Raw genomic sequence first — 26255 nt, 5'->3', positions numbered from 1 at the left:
TTATCATAGGTGTGCATGTATAGGAAAAGGGATAATATAGATAGGGTTTGGTACTACCTATGGTTTCAGCTGTCCACTGAGGGTCTTTGAATGGCTCCCCCGCAAATAAGGGGCACTACTGCACTTGGCTAGAAACCCTTCCTCCTGGCCATTTTGAGACTTCTTGCCATTGAATTTTATTGCTGGAAGAGATGATTTAAGGCTTCTCATGATAAAATGCGGAGAATAAGGCCTCTATTCCCTTGTCCAGAAGGCTGGATGTTTGTTTCCTAAATGACTTAAGGTGAAAGGATAGGTAAACTAGCTATCGCCAGATGTTTTTATGAGTACTTAATCCTTAACACTGTTCCTTGGTTTATATTTGCAGAAAGACGTTGAGTTAGACTGGAGAGGCTAGGTTATGCTATGATAGCAACTGCTCTCGCCCTCCCGCCCCCAACTTGGTAGCTGAACTCATTGTAAGTTAGCTCTTGAGCACTACACATCCCTCCCAGGCTCTGGAAAAGACTCCAGGGAGGCTGTCCTCCGTGAGGCTCAGTGATGTAGGCTGTAGAGTCTCCTGGCGCCTCCTGCACGGTCACTGCAGAGGGCAGGAGAGCCTGGCCCTTCCGTGCTTCTCCTTGGAAGCCAGTAGGAGCCAGGACTAGTCACATGGCCCTGCCTGACCACAGGAAGACTGGGGAACAGGAGGCTTCTGCAGGGCAGAGGAGAGGAGAACCTCGAGTCTTGTTGAGTACCTGTCATGGTGACCATTGCTACCTTTAGGGAAGCATGGCCACGGGCTCACCACCCTTTCTAAAACTCAATAAGTTTTCTTACTGCCTGGAGGATAAAGACCTTGATCTGAGATGTCACGAGAGATGTCACGTCCCCTTAGACCCGGGCTCACCATGGGCCCAGTTCAGCTTCCTGCCTGTTTTTGTTTTATACAGCTTTCCAAGCTAATAAGTATGTTTCATGTGTTGTTTTTACATTTTTAAACAGTCGGGGAAAATCATGAGGAAGAGGAATAGGTCAGGACATGTGAAAGTTGTACGGAATTAAGGCTTCAGTGTCCACAAATAAAGTTTTATTGGTCCCCGGCCACACTTGTTTCTGTATGGGATTGCCTGTGGTTGCTGTCATGGTTCAGTGTCAGAGCTGAGCAGTTGTGACAGAGACCTCTGGCCCACAAAGATAAAATATTTATTGTCTAGCCCTAGACAGAGTTTCCTTCCCCCTAGTTTAGATAAAGATGCCTCTCAAATGCAACAAAGTGATGTTTTTTTACTGGATATTTCATCTCCTTCTAAGCACTGTAATAGTGATCCCCAGGATAAGGAGATCCCTAGTCGTAGCTAATACTTACATGACAGCTTACTGTATTACATATATTTTAAATATTTTCTGTACATTAACGCATAGCAGTTTTTTGATAAAATCAATTAGTAAACTGAAGCACAGAGAGCTTAAGTAATCAGGACCAAGGTCACACAGCCCCAGTGTTTGAGCTGGCAGTCTGACTTCGGAGTTCATGCTTTCAAACCACGTGGTTGTAAAGCAATTGAAAGATAGGTCTTTGCCCATGAGAAGAGAGAAGATGAACACCCATGAAAAGTTAGAGGGATTTGTCAAGGTAATTTATAAATTTATAAATTTATAAATATTTAATTCATATTTGATGAATATGAATTATTTGAATATGAATTACAGCTACAAAGATGTGCAAGAACAGAGAAGAAGAGAGCAGAGCAGTTGGAGGCTTGAATGAAGGAGGTGGGATGCGGGTTGGTCCTTGAAGGATGGAGGCCACCGAGATTTCAAGAGAGTTTATGGGGGCGGGGGGGCAGGGGAGAAGCAAAAGCTAGACTGTAGAAACCAAAGCAAGGCCCTGGTGGAAGGCAGAGAGAGCTGCATGGCCTGATCAGAACTGGGGGGTGCGTGAGGACGCTGGGGTAGTTCAAATGGGAAGACACGTTTCACGTCCGGACAGTCGCACAGGTGAGGCAGGGGTGCGTGGGCTTGCTGCAGTCAGCTGGGAAAGCCCTCCAGCTCAGGATGGCCAAAGAGGGTGGAGATGCATTTCCCAGCCTGGTGGCCAGGATGTTCTGGGGCAGAGAACTGAAGCATTAAGGGCCGAGTTTGGGAGCAGGCAAGAGTAGAGTTGCGAATGATAACAACGTTACTACGTGCCTGCCCGCCTGTCTGCCTGCCTGAGCTCATGTAGCCCTCGCGGAACTCGTCAGTAACCGTGGTATTTATCCCATCTTACAGGTAAGGAAACTGAGTCTCAAAGAGGTTTAGGTAACATGCCCTGGACCCCCAGGTTAGTGGCAGAACTGGGATAGAGCTGAAAATGGCTCTAAAGCCTGTGCTCTCAGCCTCTACACTCTAGTTCTTGACTTAGTGAGAAAAAGAGTGTTTATTTGGTAGAAATTTGGAGCTTTATACTTAACAATTCAGGAAGGGTTTGCCGCTGTGGAGGTGGGGCAGGCTTTCTGGGGGGTGGTGCTCTCTGTATCAGGTGGTCAGATAGGAGAATAGTTTTGCAGTGTATCCCCCCGCCCCCATGCTGAGAGCCCTGACCCTAGTCATTGGCTGGTCTGGTGGCTTCACTTTGGGGCTGGCTCAGGGTTTATTTAAAACAAACAAACAAACAAACAAACAAACAAACAAAAAACCCTAAAAATGTGTGAAATGTATCCTGCATCCAAAACAAAGTGTATAATGTATCTGTATAGCTTAGAAGAGGATTAAACATTGTTCACCATCCAGTTTAGCATTATAACAGCACCTAAGTAGTTGCAAGCCATTTTAGTGTGTTTGTTTTACAAGATTTATGAAAACATTCAAAGGCTTGGAGGATAGGCCCAGAAAATGCAAATCTTGGGAACAGAGCACCGACTGGGTTCCTGACTCCTCCCCCTGGAGGGGGTAGGTTATGCCTCTGGGGCAGCGCCTTTGTTCCAACACTGACATGGATGGCTGGTCCAGCACATGGGGCACCTCCTCCCCTTGAGCTTGTGGGAGACCCTAAGGGACAGGTGCCTGTGGGTCCTGCTCCTTTCTAGACCATGACTCTGGGTGAGTTACCTACCCCGCCAAGCCTTGATTTTCTTATCAGTAAAATGGGGCTCCTCACAGCTGCCTTTGAGGGCTGTTGTAAGGAGTGGGGGGAGTCGTCGAGCTGAATCCCCTGAACACACCCTGGGGGAGTACTCTGCACAGTGCAACCACCTGAGACCGGTTACGCTACTATTAAAATTTTCATTGTCTTGTGTTTGATATTGTTCAAAGAGGGAGGAGGGTCATAGCCTTGCTCTTTACCTACTTAAAATCCACAATTGTAACTCATGCCCTAGATGGACACAGAGAACTCTGATGGTTATCTTTCCCGGAGTAACCAGGAAGGAGCGTCTTAGGCCACCGTCACTCAGTTGGACTCCCAGATCATGTATTTTAGTCTTGTTGCTGGAAGTCTACTGTCTTCAGCCCCCTGCAGGTCTGGTCACTCGGTCACTTAACTGGAGGCTGGAACGTGTCCTCCCCCTCACCGAGTGACCTTCAGCCAGGCGCCGGGGCCCTCGTCTCTAAGATGACAGTTGAGTTAGAGCAGCAGATTTTCTCTATTCTGGATCCCCATGGACTGCAGGACCCTTTCATATTCTTCTCAAGTTCCCACTGGATTCTTTCTGTCCTTTGTTTTGTTTTGTTTTTTTTAATCATTTATTCATTTATTTACTTGAACATTTCTGGAGCACCCACTTGGCTGGTGGTAGGGACACGAAGATGGGGAGGAACGAGTCCTTGCCTTGGGGTGGGAGGTGGGATATGGGAGGTGGGGGTGGTGGGCTTGCCTCAAGTAGTAGGGGGAATGGGGAGCCAGACCTGGACTCTCTTCTCTGTAGGGTCTCACCAGTGCCGCACATTGTAGGAAACTTCCACGCAGGGACTCACATTTCTCTCCTGCTGTAGTGCAAATAGATTTATCTTCCAGTTAAGATCTTTTTTTGGACCCATTCTCCCGAGACTGGGAGCCTTACTGTTTCATAATAGCTTCCCTGCGGCGACCTCAACTTTTTATGCCTTGCCGAATGGTCAGAGTTTATATCCAGGGGCACTATGACAAGACATGCAAAAACCCTTTGTTTTCCTGAGGCTCAGGTGCACACACCTGAGGATGCAAATTTTGGGAACTCTGACCTTTGAGCTTTGGAAGTTGATCTGCCCTGCTTGGCTCTGCACATTATTACCATTTTTTTTTAAAGCTATCTTTTTGGTCTAAAATGTACCTTTTAAAAATTTATTTATTTATTTAGCCTCTGCTGATGCTGGCTTGTTCAGATGACTTTTTTTTTAACCCTCTGATTTCATGAGCAGGTGTTCTTGCCTTCTTTGATGTAAACAAGGAAAGTCAATTTGTACTTTTGTGAGGAGTTCCTGCTCAGTGGAGAATCTGTTTGCTTCTCCCCCTCTCCCTTCCCCCACTTGTTCTCTCTCTCTCTCTCTCAAATAAGTAAATAAAATCTTTTAAAAAAATAAAGCATATCATTCACATACCACACAATTAACTCATTTAAAGTATACAATTCAGTTGGTTTTTAGTATCTTCACAATATGTGCAACCATCACCATAGTCCATTTTTTTTTAAGGATTTAATTTATTTATTCATGAGAGACACACAGAGAGAGGCAGAGACACACACAGGCAGAGGGAGAAGCAGGCTCTCAGTGGGGAGCCCAATGCGGAACTCGAGCCCGGGACCCAGGGATCACGACCTGAGCCAAAGGCAGATGCTCAATCACTGAGCCACCCAGGTGCCCCATCATAGTCAATTTTAGAACAATTTCATTATCTCAGAAAGAAACCTCATCTGTACATTTTAGCCAAGCCCCCCCCCCCCACTACCCCTTCCCACACCCCCCACTCCTGCCCCTCCCAGCTCAGCCCTAGGCAACTACTAATCTGTCTTTGTAGATTCCCCTGTTCTGCACTTCAAGAAAGGAATCCTAGATCTATGTGGACTTTCTGTGACTGGCTTCTTTCCCTTGGTATAATGTTTTCAAGATTGGTTTAAGTCCTAGTATGTATCAGTGCTTTATTCCTTTTTATGGCTGAATAACCTCATCTCTTCTCAGAACATTTTGAGTCCATTGATCATTCAGCTGTCTACAGGTTAGATTTCCAGCCCTTCTTCAAAAACTGAACTTGGCTTCTAGTAACTTTTAAAAATCCAGGTGACACCCTGGCATGGCACTCAAGGCCTTCCCATTCTGGCTCTGTCATGAGTGTCCAGCTTCATCCTTGCTCCAAATTTTCACAGGCTCTTCTGTCCCCGCCATCCTGACACACTTTCCCTTTGGGCTTTTTTTTTTTTTTTTTTTTTTTTTTTTAAGATTTTAGTTAGTCATGGGAGACAGAGAGGCAGAGACATAGGCAGAGGGAGAAGCAGGCTCCCTGCAGGGAGCCGATGTGGGACTCGATCCCGGGACCCCAGATCTAACCCTGAGCCAAAGGCAGATGCTGAACCACTGAGGCATCCCCACATTTTCCCTTTGTAGAACATGTCACACACAAACCTTTTCATGTCACTGCAGTCTTTGGTTATGCTGCCCCTTGGCTTCTGCTTCTCCCATCTGTGGGTATGGAAATCCATTTATCCTTCAGAATTATCTTTACTCTCACCTTGTTGGAGAAGCCAATCTCAGATTTATCTCATCCCCAAATAGGAATTAACTAGTCATTTCCCCTTCTCTGTGCACTTTGCCTGCATCCTCATAATTTTGGCCTTGGATTAAATGTCATTCTATCTTTTATAACATCTTAGACCTTTTCTGAGAATTGAGTCATTCCAATTTTTATTTTCTGGTACTTTCTACAAGGATTAACACATAGTTGATGCTCAAAAAATATTTGCTGGATAATTGCCCTCTTGGATTTGTATAGTCCTTTTTTGCCTTTCAGAGTCCTTTTACAGACTTCTTCTGTTCTGAAAAATCAGAATTAAAGTATTTTTTCCACAAAAAAAAAAAAAAATGAAGAACAGGGTTGCCTGGGTGGCTCAGTTGGTTAAACCTCTGCCTTTGGCTCAGGTCACGATCCCGGTGCCCTGAGATCAAGCCCCATGTTCCTGCTCAGCGAGGCGCCTGCTTCTCCCTCTCCCTCTGCCCCCTCTTCCTCTCTGTGTCTTATGAATGAATAGATAAAATCTTAAATTGTTTTTCAGGAAAATAATTATCGCAGTTTTAACTTGAATATTTGTTTTTGGGTTTTTTGTTTTTGTTTTTTGGGGTTTTTGTTTTTGTTTTTTGTTTTGTTCTGCAGCACCCCTTGTCTCTGTCTCTGGATATTATAGAGAAAACAGAAAATATAAAGTCAAAAAAGTCATAATACCAGCCCTCAGTGATCATCACTACTAACATTTTGGTTTATATTCTCTGACCTGTTGTTTTTTTTTTTTTTCTGTGTATACTCTACATAGAAAGATAAAGATGAAACTAACTCATTCTGTACATTGTTCTGAAATCCTTTAATTAACAGCACCTGTTCTCTCCATTATACTACATACCTGATTTCTGTAATTAGGTTGGAGGGGTAGGTATTGCAAAGATGTTAAGTATTTGTCCGTTCTCCTCATGTTTGACACTTAGATTATTTCTGATTCTTCAAGATTGAAAATAATACTGTACTAATAACATTGTTCAGATAAATCCTTAGAAGCCAGATTTCTAGGTCAACGGCTTTTAACGCAGAGTGCCAAGTTGCCCTTTGGAAAGGTTGTTGCCATTTACACACCCACCAGCGGGTTAGAAGCGGTTTTTCTTTTCCTTGTCCTTGCCTGCCTTGGCATTACCATTCTCTTTAGCCTTTGCCAATCTGATACTCCACAAGTGGTATCTCTGCTTCGCGTTCATTTGCATCTCTTTGATCGTTGGTGACATGCTTTTAATTTCCTTATTACCCATTTGTATTTCTCCTGTGAAATGCCTTTTTTGTTCTCTGCCCGCCTTCCTGTTGAGGTGTTTGTTGTTCATTGTTCAGGATAATAAGGTTATTAACCCTTAGTCATGCATGTTAGAAGTGTTTTCACAGGATTCGTGGGCCTTTTAACTTCAGGCTGTTTTCAGCACATAGAAGTGTGTGTGTGTTTGAATGTGATCCAGTTAATCACTCTTGTCCTCCATGGTTTCTGTGTTTGGCATTCATTCATAGAAAGTCCCTCCCAACCATAATCCTATACGCATTCACCTCTGCTTTCTTCAAGGCCTTCTGGGATTTGGATTTTTTAAATTTAATGCATTGGTCCGTTTTGATACAAAATTGTATCTATTTTTATAAAATCCAGATGACTAAATTACAAGTCATAGGCCTAGAAGGGAATGTGGTAGGTCCTGTCCATTCTCCTGGCATCAGAGCACCAGGTAGATGAGTCCTTCTCTTCTAGAGTGTGAGAGTCGGCCACTTGCCAGCAGTCATGCACATTTGCCATAATCCTTCCTGAAATCACCTCTGTTGTTGTGTGCCAGTTACATGTTAATAGGAGGCTGATCTGAGGATTAAATGAATTTGCATATGAGATATATGGCAGTCTCCGGCATGCTGCTGAGCATATGAACACTCCACGTGTGTTTTGTTGAATGAAAGAATGAATGAATGAATGAGTGAATGACTGAATGAATGGTGGTGTGAACAGTGTTAACAGGTCATTGAGGATATCGTGAGATAGCAGCAGTGCTTCCATCAAAGGAGAGCCTTGGCCGAGCACCCATGTCGGGAGAGCGCTGGCCAAGTACGGTGTGCTATGGTAAATGTGGGGGAAGGAAAAGTTGTCACGTGGGTTTTGAGCAGGTGGCATTATAACGGTTAGGACAGAGGCCACAGGCTGTCCAACACCAGGCATTAGGTACATAAGAGTGAACCAATGTTAGAGAATTCCAGGGGATGCTGTAGATTTGGGGGAGTTTATCAGGGAAGTCTCCTTGGGGAAGGTGCTTTGGGAGCAGAGCTTTGAAGGAAGGTTAGGACCATATTAGGAGGGATTTGTGAAAGGGGGTCGTTCAATGCAGATAGAATGATGGAAGCAGGGGCACTGGATGGTTCAGTTGGTTAAGTGTCTGCCTTTGGCTCAGGTCATGATCTCAGAGTCCTAGGATCGAGTCCTGCTCCCTGCTCAATGGGGAGCCTGCTTCTTTATCTCTATCTGCTAATTTTTTTTCTCTCTCTCTCTCTCTCTGTCAAATAAATAAATAAAATCTTAAAAAAAATGATGGAAGCAAGCAGCATTTTTTAAAAATTTGAAATAGTGATTTTTTTTTTTTTTTTGTGCTTTTCTTTCCACCTCCTTTGCTTTTGGTCTGTTTCCTCATTCTCAGCTTTTCTTATCCTCCCTGCTTTTAGTGCCAGTTAGAAATTGTCATGGTAAAAGTTGTTAGTACAGTTGAGAAAGTTATTTTTGAAGTGCTCGGGCTCTGAGGTAGAAAGACAGCAGGGAGCAGGAAAGCGAACACGAGGGTGGCCTTCTGAGAGCAGAGTCAGACTCTCTCCAGCACCACTCAGGCGGAGGTGAAGCTGGTGTTTTCTAAGGTTTACCCACACGCAGTAGGCACTCTCCCATTTAAATGAATCAGTGAAGGAGTGAAAAATATGCATTGCTTCCCTGAGATGCATAGGGGGATGGACAGATTTCAAGGACTGAGTCGCTGCGGCCTGGGAAGCTGGGTTGGGGGGTGGTGGTGAACATTTTTGCCGTGAGGGACTCTGAGAAGGACACTGTGAGGGGTGGCCACTCGGTCAGTACCTCACTGGTTTTGCTGAGGAATGAGATCCTGCCCCTTCTGAGCTTCCAATCTCAAGGGAGAGAGGTGCAGAAGAACAAGAAATAGAAGGCTTAGAAGGGCAGAGAGATGCCGAGCAAACTCTGGACAAGGATGCTGAAGAAAGCAGCAGGGGTCATTGCAGTGGCCTGGTGTGAGCCAGAAAGCTTTCCTGGAAATCAAAGAAATGGGTACAATGCTCACAGTCCCAGGGCAGAAGAGCAAGAAATAGGTTTCTGCCTCCATATCCTTTATTCCAGTCTCCCACAAGGATTGCACCATTTCCTCCACTAATGCTATCCATCAGCCTGCTGCCTCTTTTTATAAATAAAGTTATTTTTTAAAAGATTTTATTCACTTATTTGAGAGAAAGGGCGTGAGCAGGGTGAGGAGCAAAGGGAGAGGCACAAGCAGAGCCGAGGCTTTGCGTAGAGTCCAACCTGGAGCTTGATCTCACGACCCCGAGATCATGACCTGAACCAAAACCAATCGTTGGATGCTTAGCCGACCGAGCCACCCAGGCGCCCCTGTAAATAGTTTTATTGGGACACAGCCACCTTCTTTCCTTTAATGTCCACGGCTGCTTTAATCCTATAGAAATGAGTTCAGTACTTAGTGCAGACTCTACGGTCTGCAAAGCCTAATAATATATTTGCTCTCTGGCTCTTTACAGAAAAAGTTTGCCGACCCCTGCTTTATATCATGAATAGATTGAGTTGTTTTTCCGGGAGAATCATGATTTGTCCTAACACATGCAGTTCGCTGAGCGAGTGCCTCTCTTCCTCACCGCATATGTTTGCAAGATGACTTCGTAGAACCGGTGGTGTGGTCTAGGATTGAGGCTTCTTGAGCACGTGCTGTGACTCCCTGAGCTGCCTGTGAGACCCACACGGGGTGGCCAAGTACCCTAATAACAAACACTATTAGTTTCTAATATTTCTGTACTGTTCAGTATATGCCAAATTTCAGAGAAACAGGGAAATTAGGGAAGGCGCCCGGGTTACATAACGTGGCGGCACTCGAACCCCATCTGTAGGAGGAAGGCCCTCGCCCTACCCCTGCCCTGCTTTCCTGCCCGGCCTCTCCCCGGTCCCCCCACCCTCCACCCCCTACCCCCATCTCTTTGTGATTTCTGGATCGTTCATCCGTCAGCCTTTTGCCCTTCTGGATGAAATACCATGTTGCTCTTGGAGCGTCCATTCCTCGGTCAGTTTTCTTTTTGACCCCATCCCTCCTCCTGCAGTTCCTGGCTCCGACCTTGGGTCCCAAGCCCCACTTTCTTGGGACCAACTCTCCCGGGGGAATGATTTGGAGAAGGAACACGAGGTCTTGGGTTTCTTCCAAGCAGCAGCTCCTGCCCGATGGATCGCAGAGCCTGGTTGGGAGCAGCAGCTGTGGCCCAGGTGCTCTGCCTTTTTCCAAAGACAGCAGGTGCCCAGAGAACCGGCTGGAAGGGGGAGCGTGGCCCTGGGCCCTGGGGCACCAAAGTGGCCCAACGGCAGCCGCTGGGCAGGCTGAGCTGGCATTTCTGACCTTTGTGGAGAGAGGGCGTCCTTAAAGGGACAGCGAGCTCTTTTCTTTCCTGGTGGCCGCCTGCCAGTTCAGATGCCAGGGATTTGAAGAGGCCATTGTTCTGGCAACGGGAGATGGGGGCCCAGACCGCCCAGTCTTTTTTTTTTTTTTTTTCCTTTTCCCGTTACCAACCGTGTGTCCCCCTCCGATGGGTAGCCTGTCAAATGTGGGGGGACGGTGGGCTGTCTTTGGTCCCCACCCTCCTGCCCTCTCCACTGTCAGAAGGACCGAACAGCCCTCCCCCTCCCCCAGGGCAGCCATCCAGCCGGGGATGAATGGTCTATGCGGCCCAGCGAGGTGCCCCAGGGAGTTGTTTACTTGTCCCAGGTGAGTGGGGTGAGGTGATAGGACTGCTTTTCTCCTAGTGCCTTTTGTGAGCCACCTGCACTAGAACCATTTTAGGTGCTTGTTGAAACTACACATTCTGGGTTCCAGTTCCAGAACTTTTGGGGTCTAGGACTGGATATCAACAGGGACACGGTTGTCTGAGAGCCACTAACGTAATAATCGCCAAACCTGACTGGCCATCAGGATCATGTGGGGACAAACTGAATCACACTGCATGCACGGGGCTCATGAATTTGAGCAAGGGAGCCTCTCCTTTGTGGTTAGGAGCAGATATCCTGGAGCCAGGCCCCTGGGTTTGAATCCTGGCCCCACCAGCTACTGTCTCTATGATCTTGGGTAAGCGTGTCAACCTCTCGGTGCCTCAGTTTTCTTACCTGTAAAATAGGGATAACTTAGCACCTGCTCTATAGGATGGTTACAAGGATGAACAGAGTTGATGTTTATAAAGCTCTTCCAAGAGAATTAGCACGTCAGTAGCACTATATCCGTGTTTGTGAAATCTTCTTATTTTTTTTAAAGATTTATTTATTTGAGAGAAAGAAGGAGAGAGAGAGAGTGTGTGTGGGAGGAAGGGCAGAGGGAGAGGGAAAGAGAATCTTACATAGAGTCTGTGCTGATGTGAAGTCCGACGAGGGGCTTGATCTCACAACCCTGAGATCATGACCTAAGCCAAAATCAAGAGTCTGATGCTTAACCGACTGTGCCATCCAGATACCCCCTCTTTTTGTTGTTATTGTTGTTGTAAAACTGGTCATCCAGGTTGGCAATCGTGATGCGAATAGTCTTTTAGTGGCAAGGTGCCCTTGCTAAGCTGGCCTCGTGTGCTTCAGCAAATGACTGGCAATTCTCAGGTGCATCTGCTTGACTTGCTCTGAGGGCGGCCCTGCCATTTGCCCTGCCCGGCTCTTGGCCTATGGAGTGAGGAGAAAAATCCCTGCCTGGCTTCCACCTCTAGGCGAGGTGATGTTGATGCGCAGTGGAATGCTGTCCTAAGAAGGCCAGAAGCCACATCTATAAGGCTGGCTGACCTCTTCAGAGGGAATCGGAAGGGAAAACAAGCTGCAGGCCAGAAATAGCCAGACATAAATACAAGGTATTCTAATTACTGTGCACACCCAACTCAATCCCCTGAGTTAAATCGAACCTTCTGTACAGCCTTTCTGACCTCAAGGAAGAAGAACGGACAGAAGGGCCCGTGTGGCTCGGCGGGGGTGGGGAGGGGGTGGTGGTGTGTGACCAAGGCTACGTGGGAGGCGTTACCCTCAGGAGTACCAGTGAGCCAAAATGGGCACTGGGGTTTAGCATGCAAACAAGTTTTTATTATAACTTTTTGGTTTTGCTCAACCACCACTTTTCTGAAAATGATCCTGTTGGACTCAAGTTTTCCACGTCTAGTATCCATCTCCATGGCTGCTTTTTCTTCCCGTGCTCTGTCATTTCTCTTTGCATTCAGGAGTCAGATTGATCCAGCTGCTTTCGGACATGGCATGAGGTTGAGGAGGTTGGGAGAGAGACACCCAACCTGGGAGGACTCAACTCTTCTTCTACCTGCCCCCAGGGTGTGCTGTAAAATCCTCAGACAAAAGGCCATGGGGGTGAATAGAGGGTTCCGATGCCTCTATACACCCAGGCAGTGGTATTTTATAGATCCTGATACAAGGGTTTTTGGTGAGTCAAATGCTAGATTATTTAGAAGGAAACAAGCCAGTCCTCCAGGGCATGTCTCATGGATATTTTCCATCTTGATTTACAAATGTCAGCATACAGGGAACGCAGCAGTGGGCAGACTTTTCCTAGCATCCACTCACTCCCACTTGAGCATATTTTACAAGATTTCCAGGAAGCTTCACAGCACTATTTCTGTTCTTGGTGGGGCTTTTGATACCTTAGGTGGCTCAGAGACCCACGGTGTGATACGCAGGAACAGGACCTCCGTGGATTGAGAGTCTAATTTTGTCAACCTCCCTTGGGAGAAGGATTTGGCTATCTGCCCTATTACTTAAGAATATTGATTCATCATTTTGGAGGCTAATGGAAAAGTTCGATTGGTTTCTTTTTCTTCTCTTTGGAGAAGCTGCAGAGGAGATCACTGCTGCGGGTAGGAATTTGGGCTAAGGTCAAAAGGCGTTTCTACTTTGAAGATGGGTGGAGTCTGTGGATGTATTTCTGTCCCCTAACAGTAGAGGGAAGACCTCACCTCTCAATTTGGGGAAGAAGACGGTACCGAATAGAAACAGATGTACATCCCTAGTGGCTTTCGGTACAAAAATCAGAAGGCCCTGCACTTGTTCATTTACTAGAGCCTCACTGAGTGTCATCTACTGTTGGGTGCTTCTCCACCACAGATGTTGTCTCGAGTTGGAAGGTTTTGCAAGGTCACCTGGAGCCTCCTGGTGATGGGGATGTGAAGCCAGCCTCTTGTTTAGGAGCTTACCCTCCATTATCCAGCCTCATATGTTTCTTGCCAAAACTCTTAGGGTATTCCTTCATATTTCAAACCCAATTATGCCATCTGATAACTTCCCCTTGGAGAAACGAGAAATAAGCTTCTTTCCTCCTTTGGCTGCCTTTTTTTTTTTTTTTTTAAGTCTTTTTATTTATTCATTTGAGAGTAAGAGCAATAGCACGTGTGGGGGCGGGGGGTTGTCAGGGAGAGGGAGAAGCAGACTGCTCCTATGGGAGCAGGGAGCCCAATGTGGGGCTTGATCTCAGGACCCATGAAATCATGGCCTGAGCTGAAGGCAGATGCTTAACCAACCGACCAAGCCACCCAGGTGCCCCCCCCTCCTTCGGCTTGCTTTCTTTTCTTCCTCTTCTCAAATATTTGAGACCCTGCTTTCTCTAAGGAATCTATCCCTCAGCCTAAACATCTAATTACTTTACAGTTTTGTATACGGCAGGGTTTCCAGACCCACACTCTCATATTTATCTTCTCTGTGCAGTAGACCCTGTAAAGTGTGGTACTATTTGAGTATGTTCTTACCAGTATTAACTGCAGCAAGTTTATTACCTCTTTCACTTGCTTCTGTTGAAAGGCCCACATTATTTTAATTATTCTTACAGCCACATTATACTTTTGGTCCATGCTAAGCTTCAGTCTTCGCCTACTGATAATAGACTTTCACACTCCTTTGAGCTTTGTAGAGGAAAGGTCCTTGCCAGAAGGTCAAGGACTTATTCTTCAGTCCCTCTTGTGTTAGGCTCCAGGGTTTGGGGCACATGGCTGAGTGATCAACAGTGTGTAGACTGTGAGAAGGGAATTTGATTTTGGTTAGATTTGATTTGATTGGAGGGTTCGGTGCTGCCAGGATGTCCTCACATACCTATGTGGTGAGTAAGTGTCCTCCGCTTGCCAGTCTGCTACTTAATCTTCCTCTGCTCTCCTGCCCCTCCCTGTCCCCTTCCAGCCCCAATTAGGTTTTGACTAGAAGAGTTGGGGAGTACCATAACCCTTTAATGAGGACTGGCTTAGAATTTAGAAAGAGAAGTACCTTGCAGCTGCCCAGCACAGCCACTCTGATGGCTTTTTAGCTCTGGAGATGCAGAGGTAGGAAAAGGAGAGGCAGTTAGTTCAAGGCAACAATGTGGTTAGAAGAGAGAAGGTAGAAAGAGACCGGAACCCAGGAGCTCCTGGCCTGGGTCGCTGGCCCTGTCTGCTGTGGTCAGCAGTACTGCCTTTTCTTGTCTCTCTCGGAGTTCAGAGAGCTCATCTTTTTGCTGCTTATTAGCACTTGGAGATGTGTGTGGTGAAGAGTGATCATGGACTTCACAGCAGGAAATAACTGGGTGGGGGGGTGATCTAGACCAACCCCTTCTTAAAACAGGGAAAGGAGGCCCAGAGAAAGAGTGGGACTCATCCAAGGTCACACATTAGTTCATCTAGATGCCTATACCTTGTGAAGGTGGACGCTCTTTTAAGGTGAGTTTGGATTACAGCATGTTGGTCACTCTCCGTGAGCCTGCATTGTCCTCATCTAGAGCCAAGTGTATATTGGGTCCCTGCCTTTGAGGATGCCCATCTTGGGAGCAGCAGCATTAGCAGCCCAGTGAGACCTTTTGGAGAGGGTGACCGAGTGGGCTAACTGCCCCAGCTGGACATGTAAGGGGAAGACGGATATTGAGAAAAGATGTCCATAGGTACAGATAATCTGCGTCAGTGGGAAGGCCAAACAGCTTTTGGCAGCCTCGCAAAGCAGCTTGGGTCCGTCTGTGGAAAGCCAGGCACTAGACAGCACTTCTAGGAGTCCATACTTCTGTGCCACCCTGTGGAAAGAGAGATCGTGGTAGTTCTCTCAGTGCCTCTGTAAGAGCCCTTTAGTTACCTCAGTGCCTCTGTAAGAGCCCTTTTAGTTACTCCCCGCCCCCCCCCCCTTAGTTAGTTAGAGTTAATTTGAGGAGGAGCTGGGTCAGAATGCTTGAGGAATGAGCTCAGGTGCTTTGCTTTCATCTGGGTTTTCTGTCTTGCCTGGCCCCATTGGCCAGCCGAACTTCTGAGACATATGGACATGTGGGAGTGGGTAGGAGACAACAGCAGCCTCTCCAGCATGCCCCAAAGACCCCTGGCTGGGGACAGTCATTGCTTTGACTAGGATTTCTTCCTAACTCATCATGGTCCCCCTACCTCTTCCTCCACGTCGTAGCACTCTTCCGTTCTTCTCACCAGCATCCAGTGTTGCACAGGGACCTTGCAATGGAATTTTCGTGACGTGTGCTCCATTAGCTACCAAAGCTGCCTGGTCCTCTAAGCTAAAGGAAGAATGGGCAGGGGGTGGAGGGGATGGTCATGTGGCCCAAGCCTCCTGCTTGTTGCAAGAGGGACTCAAGATCTCTTCTTAAGTACATGTCAACATCTTAACTGGGGCACGGGCAAGCAGGCTTCCCTCTTTAAAACCTTAATCCAGGATTAAGGAGAGGTCAGTTACCTCTTCGGAGAGGTGATTTGGAGAGGGGCTTAGTCTCTGCTAATATCCCATAGCAGACAGAGGTAGAAGGTCTAGCTTGGTTATCTGTCTGGGCCAGGGGTCTAGAGCTCTCTAGAAATCCCAGACTTTTTGTGGATTCTTCGGTCTGAGATTTGTCCTCTTCCTTATGCTTCAGCAACATATCCCTCAGTGCCTCCCAATTCACACACATTCCTTTGTGGAAATTAGTTTATGTCTCAGGTGGAAAGAGGCCCCGGAAAAGACACAGAGACAGATTTGCCTTGCAGGAGCTTTATCGGAAAGTGCTCTTGGGAACAGACGTGTAAGTGAGCAAGGGAATCAGGATTGGGCAGAGGAAGGATTTAAACTTTGATGAGCTTATAGGAGGCTTTGGCCAGTTCCATGGAAAGCTCTGTTCTGGGATGGCCTTGCCATTATCCCAAATTGAGGCAAAGGGGCAGGTTTTCGTGTCCTCTCATGATGGACTGTCCATTAGGTGCAGCCTGTCTTCACAGAGGGGACATTATCCTTCAGTGAGGCTGTTCTCTGGTCAAGGACCTTCCCAAGGAGGAGCTTGGTCATGACCCACCAGCAGCTCTTAGTTCAGAGGGTTAGAGAAGTGAGTGCCTGGTTCTGGAAGGGAGCAGCATACCAGCTAGCTAACCATGACATGATGATGGTCTAGGACCCTTGGACTTGCACATGACCTTATGTCTTCTCTTCCTAACAATCACCCTTTTATAAAACAGGTGTTCTCTGCCTTTGACAGAGACATGTGTGGAGGGTCTGTGGGTAGCTGGTGGCTGTCCAGAACTTGTGACTCTGGGTGGTAGAAGGAACACTTGACTAAGTGGTTTGTGTTATTATTTAATCCTCTTCCATGTTAACCTGGGATTGTGGGCTAAATTAAACTAATTTACATAATTCAGTAATTAAATCTGTTCCGTGCCCGTGTTTTAGAGGTCTCCAGCTCTACTTGTAGCTGCCCTCCTGGGAGTCCCTTGGTTCAGTGTTTTCTTGCTTGGGCAGTTAGAATTGCCTGGAAAGAGGACAGCTTGCCTTTTTCTGTTAAGTGACAGTCTCAGTTTGGCCCTGGAGTGGCCAATCCCACCTGTTACTGTCTTTTTTTTTTCTACTTTCGTTTCTCTGTGCCCTCTGGGCTCCATGTAGATTCCTGCTACCACCTGCTTCCCATAGAGTTGTGCTCATAGATTGATATTTTTTAAAAAAAGATTTTATTTACTTATTCATGAGAGACAGAGCAAGCCAGGGACATAGGCAGAGGGAGAAGCAGGCTCCCTTCTGGGAGGGACTTGATCCCCAGGACCCTGGGATCACGACCTGAGCTGGCAGACAGACTCTCAACCATTGAGCCATCCAGGTGCCCATGATCATTGATTGATTTATCCTCATTTTCCCCCATCCCATTTCTTCCTCCTCTGGAATCAACTCCAGTTCCTTACTTAGAGCTTTCCACATACAAGATGTAATGTTCTGATCACATGTGGGGATTTGTGCTCTCTCTCTGCGGCAGAACACAGATTCTTGCTGTGCACCTGCTTGAGTTCTGCAGATCTAGGAGGAGAGGTTTTCATTGCATTGAAGATTATTACCAAACTTACCTAAACTTGTCCCCTCTTTTAAAAGAGCAGTTTTCAAAACCAGAAGGATAGAGCAGATGTAATTGGGTGGAATTAAAACCCAAAGATTGGAGAAAAAACACAGGAGAATGTGACTTCCTTAAATTTGCTCAAGTCTCTAGTCCATGACAAGTGACTTCTTGGGTATACTAAATAAACTTGCAGATGTGCCTATAATCTTTTTGGCTCAATTTCTCTTTTGTGAAATTGGAATAATAAGATTAACTGCGATATAACCCAATGTAACCATCATAAAGTGCATAGAACAAGACCTTGCACATAGTTTTCAATGAATATTGGTTCCGATTATTAATTGAGAGATCATTAAAAGGGATGAAAAAAATGTCTTAGATTTTAAAAATTGACTTCTAGGAAATACAGATTATTAGACTATATTTTCAGAAGTAATTTCTGTATTACATTACTAGAGAATTAAGGTTACAATCATAGAGACCAGTGGTGTGTAAACTTTTGCTGCACATTGCAGTCACCTGGAGATCTTTAAAAGCCACCGATGTTTGACTGTCACCCTCAGACATTCTGATTTAATTGGTAGGGGGTGTAACTGGGCACTGGGATTGTAGAAAAGCTTCTGGATGATTCTAAAATGCAGCAAAGTTTGGGGACCACCAGCATAGACCAGTGAGTGGCTTTACAGTTGATCTGGTTGAAAATCTAGAATGGATGGTTGGGAACATTTAGCAAACAAAAAGATGATACTCAGAAGTAACTATTCTGTTCACGTAGGATTACAAGGAAATTGCGAGAAAGGAGTTGGCATGCATGCTGAAAGGCTTTGCCTAATATGTAGAGGGAGCCCTAAGCTTGGCAGGTGTTATTCCCAGTGGGCTAGGGGCTGGGTCTTTGTAGCCTCATGCCTAGAGCCTGTTTGGCTCTAGGGAAGGCTTTTATAGCTGCAAAGGAGTGGGCTCTGGCACAGGCTCACCACAGAGTGAGGGCGGTGTGAAAGCCGGGTGTGCCCTCACTGCTTTCTCCCTAGGTCTCGCTTCAGGGTTTAATTACGTAGACATCACGGCTCCTCATGTGAGAGATGCAGTATTCATGACATGTCTTGGGTTGCAGCTGGGTCAGAGGCAATTCATATTCCCTCTCAGACATCCGTGGATTAGAGTCTGGGTTGGGGGAACTCAGGGCAGGGTGGAAGTGTGCGGATTATCACTTCTCTCGCATGATGGGTTCATGAAACATGGGCAACATCCTGAGCATTAAATCTGGAAAGAGTTGTTCAGTGATGGCGTCTCTGGAGCACCTGATGACCAGGGTACCCCCACTCCTGTGCACTACAGAGACTGACTTGACCTTTAATGATGGCCCCTCCTTGTATTTTGATTTCTTTGGGTATATGTTGATCTCTCTGGCGAACAGTTTAAAACTTCCTTTTTTTTTTTTTTTTTCTTGCAAACGTCATGGATGACTCTTGGGTTTTTATGCCCCCCCCCACCCCACGTCCTTGGCCCTCTTGTCACTCTTTGGCTGCAACCGGTTGATGGAGGCAGCATTTCAGGGTGGCGGAGAATGGTCTTGGTGTCAGAGTTCTGGGAGATGAAGCCTGGCTCCTCCGTCTCTTGTCTGCATGACCTGAGGAAATTGTTTAAGCTCTGAGGCATCTCCCTTTCCTCATCTGTAAAGTAGGGTTGATGTGAGGATCACATGAAGGAATACATGCTCAATCCATAAAGTCTCATAGAATCAGTCAGGAGAGAGGTAGCACATCTGTGAGTTGAACAGGGATGATTTAATTATTAAGAATCATTAACAAGTAACAGAGAGCTCCGAAGAATGCAGGAATGATAGATATAAGGAGGGGCCACCGCTTTTAGGGTTGAGGTAGAGCATCCAGTGAAGGAATAGACTTAGCAGGGCCATGCAAGGCCATTCATTGGAGAGGATCTGGTGGTGGCCCAGCGTGTGGCCCAGTGTGTGGCCCAGAAGGTTGCGGTGCTGCAGGCTAGAGGTGGGTAAACTGGAGATTCTCATCGGGGAGCTGGTGAGGCTTATTAGCTGGCTGGTGGAAGTTCACAGGGTACAGCTCCAGCATCGTGAGGCAGGGCAAAGAGGGTGGATTTGGACCTGAGGGACAATAAATCGGTCACTGGCCTGAGTAGAAACAGTGGGACTTACCTCCTTGCAGTGTCGTTTCAAGGGTTAAATGCAGCATTATGATGGTAACTGGTTATGGTTAAATGCAGTAACTTTGGAAGCACCTGTTACTCCATAGGTGTTTATTTATGGAAACAGCATGGTATGGTGAAAACAGATTTTAGAAATGCCTGTTTGACCTTGGGTAAGGCTTGGCTTCCATGCTTAGTTTTCTCATTGGATTAAGTAGAAGTTTTATAAGTAAATAAATACAGGCCTAGCCCATGGTAGATTCTCAGTAAATGTTAGATCTCTCATTCCTTTTCCTTCTTTGACCTACCAAACACTTCAGGAATCTCCTAGATGTTTATACTTCATAAAAGCAACTGTGTTTTTTTGTTCGTTTGTTTGTTTTTATTATTCATGAGAGACAAACACAGAGAGAGAGACAGAGACACAGGCAAAGGGAGAAGCAGGCTCCATGCAGGGAGCCTGACGTAGGACTCGATCCTGGGTCTCTAGGATCACACCCTGGGCTGGAGGCAGGCTTTAAACCACTGAGCCACCCAGGCTGCCCAAAGCAACTGTGTTTTGGATGATAACAGTAATATAATCAGGTTCACTTTTGTCAATCATTCAAGAAATTCAGATTTAGTTAAAATGTTTGAAACTACCTACTATGTAAAAAAGTCTTTTTAAAAGATTTTATTCATTTATTCATGAGAGAGAGAGAGAGAGAGAGAGAGAGAGGCAGAAGGAGAGGCAGGCTTCCTGCAGGGAGCCTGATGGGGGACTCGATCCCAGGACCCCGAGATCATGACCTGAGCCAAAAGCAGTTAGATATTCAACTGCTGAGCCACCCAGGCGTCCCAGTCTTTTGTTTTCATTGGGATAAGAATAGGATTCACAGATAAAATAAGAGCTTATCCTTTGTCTCCCAATCTTGTCAACAGCAGTTATTAAGCACCCGACGTGAACAAGATACCGTGTGGACACCAACCTTCTTTTTAAAGAATGTGATCGAGTGGGGCTGGATTGAATGGGAATGGGTTGGATTTGCAGGTGTACCTGAACTTCTGTTTCTTCCCCCCCATTCCTCCAGGGTGCTCTTTGGAAAGTGCTTTTGATACTGCACAGGACTCAGAAAACCTCTTTTCCTTTCAAAAATAGAAGCTAATGTCAGTTTTCCATATCTCTAAGGGAAGAGTTTAATTCAGAAAAAGATACTCCCTTTTACCTCAATTTCCTAAATTCATTTACAGAAAAGCAGTTTGGGAATTCAGGTGCCAAATAGCTTGGCAGTTAAAAGGCAGATGTTGAGTCTGGGGGCCTCCTTCGCATCTACAGGCATCTAGTTTGCTCCCTTACGATCACAGGTCTTCTATCTCTTAGGCTCGGTGGCCTCTGCAGAGTTTGTGCTGAATTCCAGGGAGGATGAGGCCCCTGGCCTCCTGATGATACATCAGTAGCACCTTCTTTTTCTCTCTCTCTCTCTCTCTCTTTTTTAAAGGTCTTATTTATTCATGAGAAACAGAAAGAGGGAGAGAGGCAGAGACTTAGGCAAAGGAAGAAGCAGGTTCCGCAGTCCCCCGATGCGGGACTCCATCTCCCAGGACCCAGGATCACAACCTGAGCCAAAGGCAGACGCTCAACCAGTCAGCCACCTAGGCACCCTAGTAGCACCTTCTTTTCATGCAGGATGCAATGGTTAAGAGTGGGAAAGGCAGCCAAGGTTTCAGATACATGTTGTACTCCTCATTAATCAAATACTATCGGAAAGTTAGCCAAACCTCCACCTCTTAGTAAACCCATCAGAAACAATGGGGGTGATAGATGCCTGTTGTCATAACATTGTTGGCAGGATTAAAGAGATTATTCACATCATTAGCAAGTTGCATTGCACATAGAAGGTACTCCTTCTATATTTTATCCGGATCATTGTGGTTTTATGAAACTCAAGGGAGGAACTTCTCATCATGAAAGATAGGCTTACATTTTATAACACAGTAGACATAGCCCAGATTCTCTGATTTGCACACTCTAACTTTCCTAGTATTTAATGAGGTCCATTTGGGGCGGGGCTGGCAAAGAACAAAAATGTTCCAAAAGGTGAGGTGGGGAGGAGGGGAAATAACATGTGCATACCTCAAGCAACGTAAGAAACTGAGGTTTTTCTTAGGTCCAGTCTCAGTTGAAGGCTTGTGAATACCTGTCTCTCCACTAGAAGATCTTTCATTGTTGTTGTTGTTTTTAACAGCTATTGTTTTCTTGATAATAATAATATTTTCATTTATCAGACTGGTGCTCTGTGTCAGACCCGGTGAAAAAATTGTTACGTGTATTTACCTCACTTAATCCTCGCACAGTCCAGCAAAATTCTGTTATTTTTTGACTGAAGATGAGGAAGCCTGAAGCTTAGTGAGACTAACTTTTCAGAGTTAAAAAATCAGTTAAAAATCATTCATGGAGAGGACACGCATGTGAAGTCAAGATCATCCGGTCTCTTAGCCTATCCTTTCAACCCGTTGCTATTAATCTAAACTAGTGAAGGTACTAACACAATAGGGGGGTATAGAGGTATTTCAGAAGAAAGATGAATTTATGCATTTTATAGTTGAAGTAGGAAAAATTAGTCCGATTTGTCCAAAGTCATGTAGTAGGTGAATGGGGAAGTCAAGACTAGGGCGCTGGCTGGTTGACTCTAGCAACCCCTTTGTTTACTGTCTTAATAGAGGGTGGGACAGTCATTACTAAGATATTTACTGACTACCTGTGCTGTACCCAGCACTCCTTCATGTTGGAGGGACATGAAAGAAGTAGCCTACAGTCTTCTTAGGGAGCAAAAACCAAGAGTGAACAGTAGAGACTCCAATTAAGTTCCAGATTGTGTATTATTGTTTTATAAGGGGAGTGATGGTGGAGGTACCAGCTTTTCTTGGGTGCTTTTCCATGCATTTATTTTTTTTTTTAAAGATTTTATTTACTTATTTATGAGAGACACAGAGAGAAAGGCAGAGACGTAAGCAGAGGGAGAAGCAGGCTTCCCGCAGGGAGCCCGATGCAGGACTCCATCCCAGGACCCGGATCACGTCCTGAGCCAAAGGCAGACTCTCAGCCACTGAGCCACCCAGGCATCCCACCATGGATTTATTTCATTACATCATTTTTCAACAGTGTATGAGAGGAAAGAGCTACTATTGGCTTTTTTTGGATGAAGAAGCTAAGTCTGAGATGGAAGTCAATGGATTTACCCAGGGTCACAGAGCCAGAAAGTAGCAAAACTTAGCTTTGCATGCTGATTCAACTTCAAAGTCTAAGCTCTTTCTAAGAAGGAGTTGGTCTCTCCAAAGGGAGGAAAGTATTTCAGAAGAGGCAAGACTTGAGCTAGACAGGAAGGGGTAAGTAGAGTTGGGGCAGAGCTTGTGTTTTTCTTTCTTTCTTTTCTTTTTTAAGATTTTATTTATTCATGACAGAGAGAGAGAGAGACAGGCGGAGGGAGAGGGAGAGAAGCAGGCTCCATGCAGGGATCCTGACATGGGACTCTATCCCGGGTCTCCAGGATCACACCCTGGGCCAAAGGTGGTACTGGACCGCTGGACCACTGGACCACCGGGGCTGCCCAGAGCTTATGTTTCAAGGCATTGCCAGTATACCTTTCTTTGGAACTGAACTTCCTCTAGGTAAATGAAGTGGAGGCCAGACACTGAAACCTCTGTGTTTCCTGGCTACCACGAGGCTGCTCTTTTACCAACAGGCTGCAGACAGAAGCAATCCTGGAAAGACCTTTCATGCTGAGTCTATAGGGCTCTCACCCCACAGTGAGACGTTTTGCCAACAGATACCCAAGAAGTATAGTCCCAGCACGAGTCTGGTGACCAGGACAAAGGTGACGTCAGTGGATTATATAATTACTGTTCACCTTCAGTATGTTATCCTGTGCAGCTGCTACAGACAGACAAAACTCTGTCCTTTAGGAACATCCAAGGAGTGAGAATGCACAAACCGACCCTTTGCTACCCAAAGTGTGGCCCCATGGATGGCAACATGGGCATCTCCTGGGAGTCTGTGAGAAAGGTCAGCTTGTGGGCCCTCCCATGAGACCTCCTGCATCGGAACCTGTGATTTAACAAGATCCTCAGGGGTTTAAAGTTTGAGAAGCCCTGAGCTAACCATCGTTCTTTCTGTTATTTGTTTGTTGGGGCTTATGTTCGGGCTTCCCCTGCTACTCCCACCCAAAGATGACAGTGATATTCTGGAGGCTCACAGTCATGCTCTGGGTGTTGGGTAGTTGATTGTCATGGGACTTCCAGTCCCGGGATCTGGATTCCCAGCTCAGCCTTTCTTGCTGTGGGCCCCTCTAGCCTTCCAGGGCTCAGCATCCTTAACGTTAGATGTGGCCATAGCGAGGCCTAGATAGGTGAGTGTTGTCAAATGATCAAATCAAATGATTTGATTTTGGCAAAGAGCTTCGTGAGCCATAGATGCCTTTCAAAATATTCATTAATATCTTGTTGAAGAGACTGCCACTTGTCTGAAAGAACACTTGTCTGGGGACTGTGTCGGTGCTGCTGAAATCACTGCGTTTCAGTGAATGGACGGGAGGAAAAAAAAAAAAAAAAACCTTTTTAAGAAGTGCAGCTTACGAGTCTGAAAACTCAGATGAGCCTCCTTTGTCATGACCACAAGTGCTGTCCTTGAGTGCTGTTTCCCTTGCTGCAAGAACCTGCCGGCTGTCTTGGAAGTCTGGGAGAGGCTACCCTGAAGAGGCCCTCAGCCATTTTCTTGCACAGACATGGTCTGGGGGTGGGGGTGGGGGGCCGCCTTCCTCCTCCTCCTCTCCTGCAAGCCCAGGGCCCGGGCAGGGGGAGCAGCTGTCATCCTTTGAAAGAGGCGATGCTCTATTTTGAGCCCAGCGCCTGCGTTTTTTGATTTAGCCTCACCTCCTTGAATACAGGTTGACCTAATAGGCAACACCTGGGAAAGAACTGGCGGCCGCACAGGGCGCAGAACCTCCCGGGAGCATCATCGTGCGTTTTGTGGTCAGATTTGGGGCCGAAGAGGACCGAAGGCTCGCGGTGGGGTGGGGTGGGGTGGGGTGGGGGGTGTGTGTGCGCGCGTGCAGCAGCTCTGTCCTGCAAACCGGGCGTGCATCGTGGAGAGCCGCTAGCTGAGTGCCCCGCAGAGGTGCATTATGTAAAGCGGCCCGCGGCAGGGCGTGTGTGCGCGCGAGAGCGAGCGAGCGCGAGTGTGTCTGCGCGCAAGTGGGGTGCGTGTCTGAGTGTGTGTGTGTGCGCCCGTGCGCGTGCGTGCAGGGGCCCGAGAACAGCTGTCTGTGAAGGAGTCGGAGGGAGAGAGGGAGAGGGAGCAAGGGCGAGGGAGAGAGGGACTTCTGTAGGCTGCGCGACCACACCAGGCAACAGCCGGAGGGGGGGAGGGGGGCATCGCGGGGGGGGGGGGCGTGCTTACCCTCGGAGCGGTGCGGAGCGGCACAGAGGAGCTCCCGAGCTCATGAGCACCCCGCCCCCACTCCCTTCCCCGGTAGACCCAGGGCTGCGGGGTGGGCATGGAGGTGAGTGCCCTCCGCCGTCCCCGGGCCCCGCTCCCCGCCCCCGCCCCCCACTGCCCCGTGCATGAATGAATGAATGAGTTCCTCGCACTGCACTCCACTACCGTTCCTAATGGCTTCCAGGTTAGTGCTCACCGCCTGCTCGTGTGTGTACGTGTCTATCTTTGTTTCCTCCGGGCAGTTTGGGGGGGGGAGGGGTGGCTCTGCCCCCCCCGCCCCCCTGCACCCCAGGGTAGGGGGCGGGGGCGGGGGCGGGGGGGTCTCGGCCAGCCGGCCCGGGGGCTGGAAGGAGGAGGACCTGTCTGTCTGGCCGTGTGCTTTTTCCAGCTGGCGCAGGCTGCTCCGAGCTGCTGAGAACACAAACCTTCCAAGACAGTGTAAATCCGGAGTCCATGTTGTTTGCTTCTGTTCTGTGTTGGGGGATCCGAAAGCAGCCAGCGTGACATCATGCTGCAGAGATTCTTTTTCCCTCCCTAGCTTTTTTTTTTTCCAAACCACCCCCCCCCCCCACCTCCACCTTCCTTCCTCCCGGCCTTCCCAGTAGCCCTGCTTGGGCAGACCTTTGGAGCACCCAGGGGGTAGGCCCTGGGCCCCCCGTGGACTGAGCGGGTGGGCTGGGCCAATGGGGTCCCCTTGGCCACCAAGACTTGTTCAGGGTCTTGTAACTTGGGGGGAAAAGAGGGCAAGAGGATTGAATTAGCGGTGCGTCATGGAGAGGAGCTGGCCGGAGCCTCTGGGGGAGGTGTGGACAGGCCATGTGCTCCTGTTCTCCACCCACCAACTTAGCTCCGGGGTGCCCCTGGTGGGGGCCTGGTGACCAGAGCAGTGGTTAGCAAGAGAAGAGGAGGCAGGCTGGAGGGTCAGAAGGCAGGCCGCCCTCTCAGATAGGGACAGATGCTGGCTTTTCCCACAGGGAGAGGGCCAGGGGACCAATGGATCTGGCTAGCGGAAGGAGAGGACTGGAAGGGAAGTGGATAGCTCCTGTCTCAGGGAAATAAAGGGATTTGTTTATTCTTTGGCTTATCGGGCATTTGGCTCAGAGATTTGCCATGTGTTTTCAGAAAATAGATACCCAGTGGCTGGTCCTTACTCCCCCACACTTCCTTGCATTGTTACTTATTTGCTTGATTTAGGCAAGTGGAGGGAAGGGGGAGGGAAGCTCTCTGTCTCCTCAACCAAGCTCTCAGCCAGGGCTGGGGAGAGGGAGCTTTGCCTCTTTACGTTCTCCGACACTTGTAGCAAACTGTGCTTCTGTGGACACCCCCTTGCTCCCTTGCTTCCCACCTGCCCTCTCTCCCCAGCCAGCCTTGAGTG

At 47.3% G+C, this 26255-nt stretch overlaps 1 protein-coding gene across 10 annotated transcripts in view; it reads left to right on the top strand.

Annotated features, from left to right (window-relative positions):
* GRAMD1B (GRAM domain containing 1B) overlaps positions 1-26255 on the top strand; it is a 236148-nt gene that overhangs the window by 148178 nt on the left and 61715 nt on the right. Inside the window, exon 1 of one of the 10 annotated variants that reach the window (XM_049109831.1) lies at positions 10811-11049. The exons of 7 other annotated variants lie outside the window; for them this stretch is intronic. In XM_049109831.1, coding sequence (XP_048965788.1) covers positions 10901-11049 — 149 coding nt within the window. In that variant the 5' untranslated portion in view covers positions 10811-10900. 2 more of the 10 variants (XM_049109844.1, XM_049109834.1) reach the window with 2 other exon arrangements.

Source organism: Canis lupus, chromosome 5 (assembly GCF_003254725.2).
Source record: "Canis lupus dingo isolate Sandy chromosome 5, ASM325472v2, whole genome shotgun sequence".
NCBI classification, from domain to species: domain Eukaryota; kingdom Metazoa; phylum Chordata; class Mammalia; order Carnivora; family Canidae; genus Canis; species Canis lupus.
The sequence above is the reverse complement of the archived record's forward strand: the minus strand, read 5'-3'. Positions and strand labels throughout refer to the sequence as shown.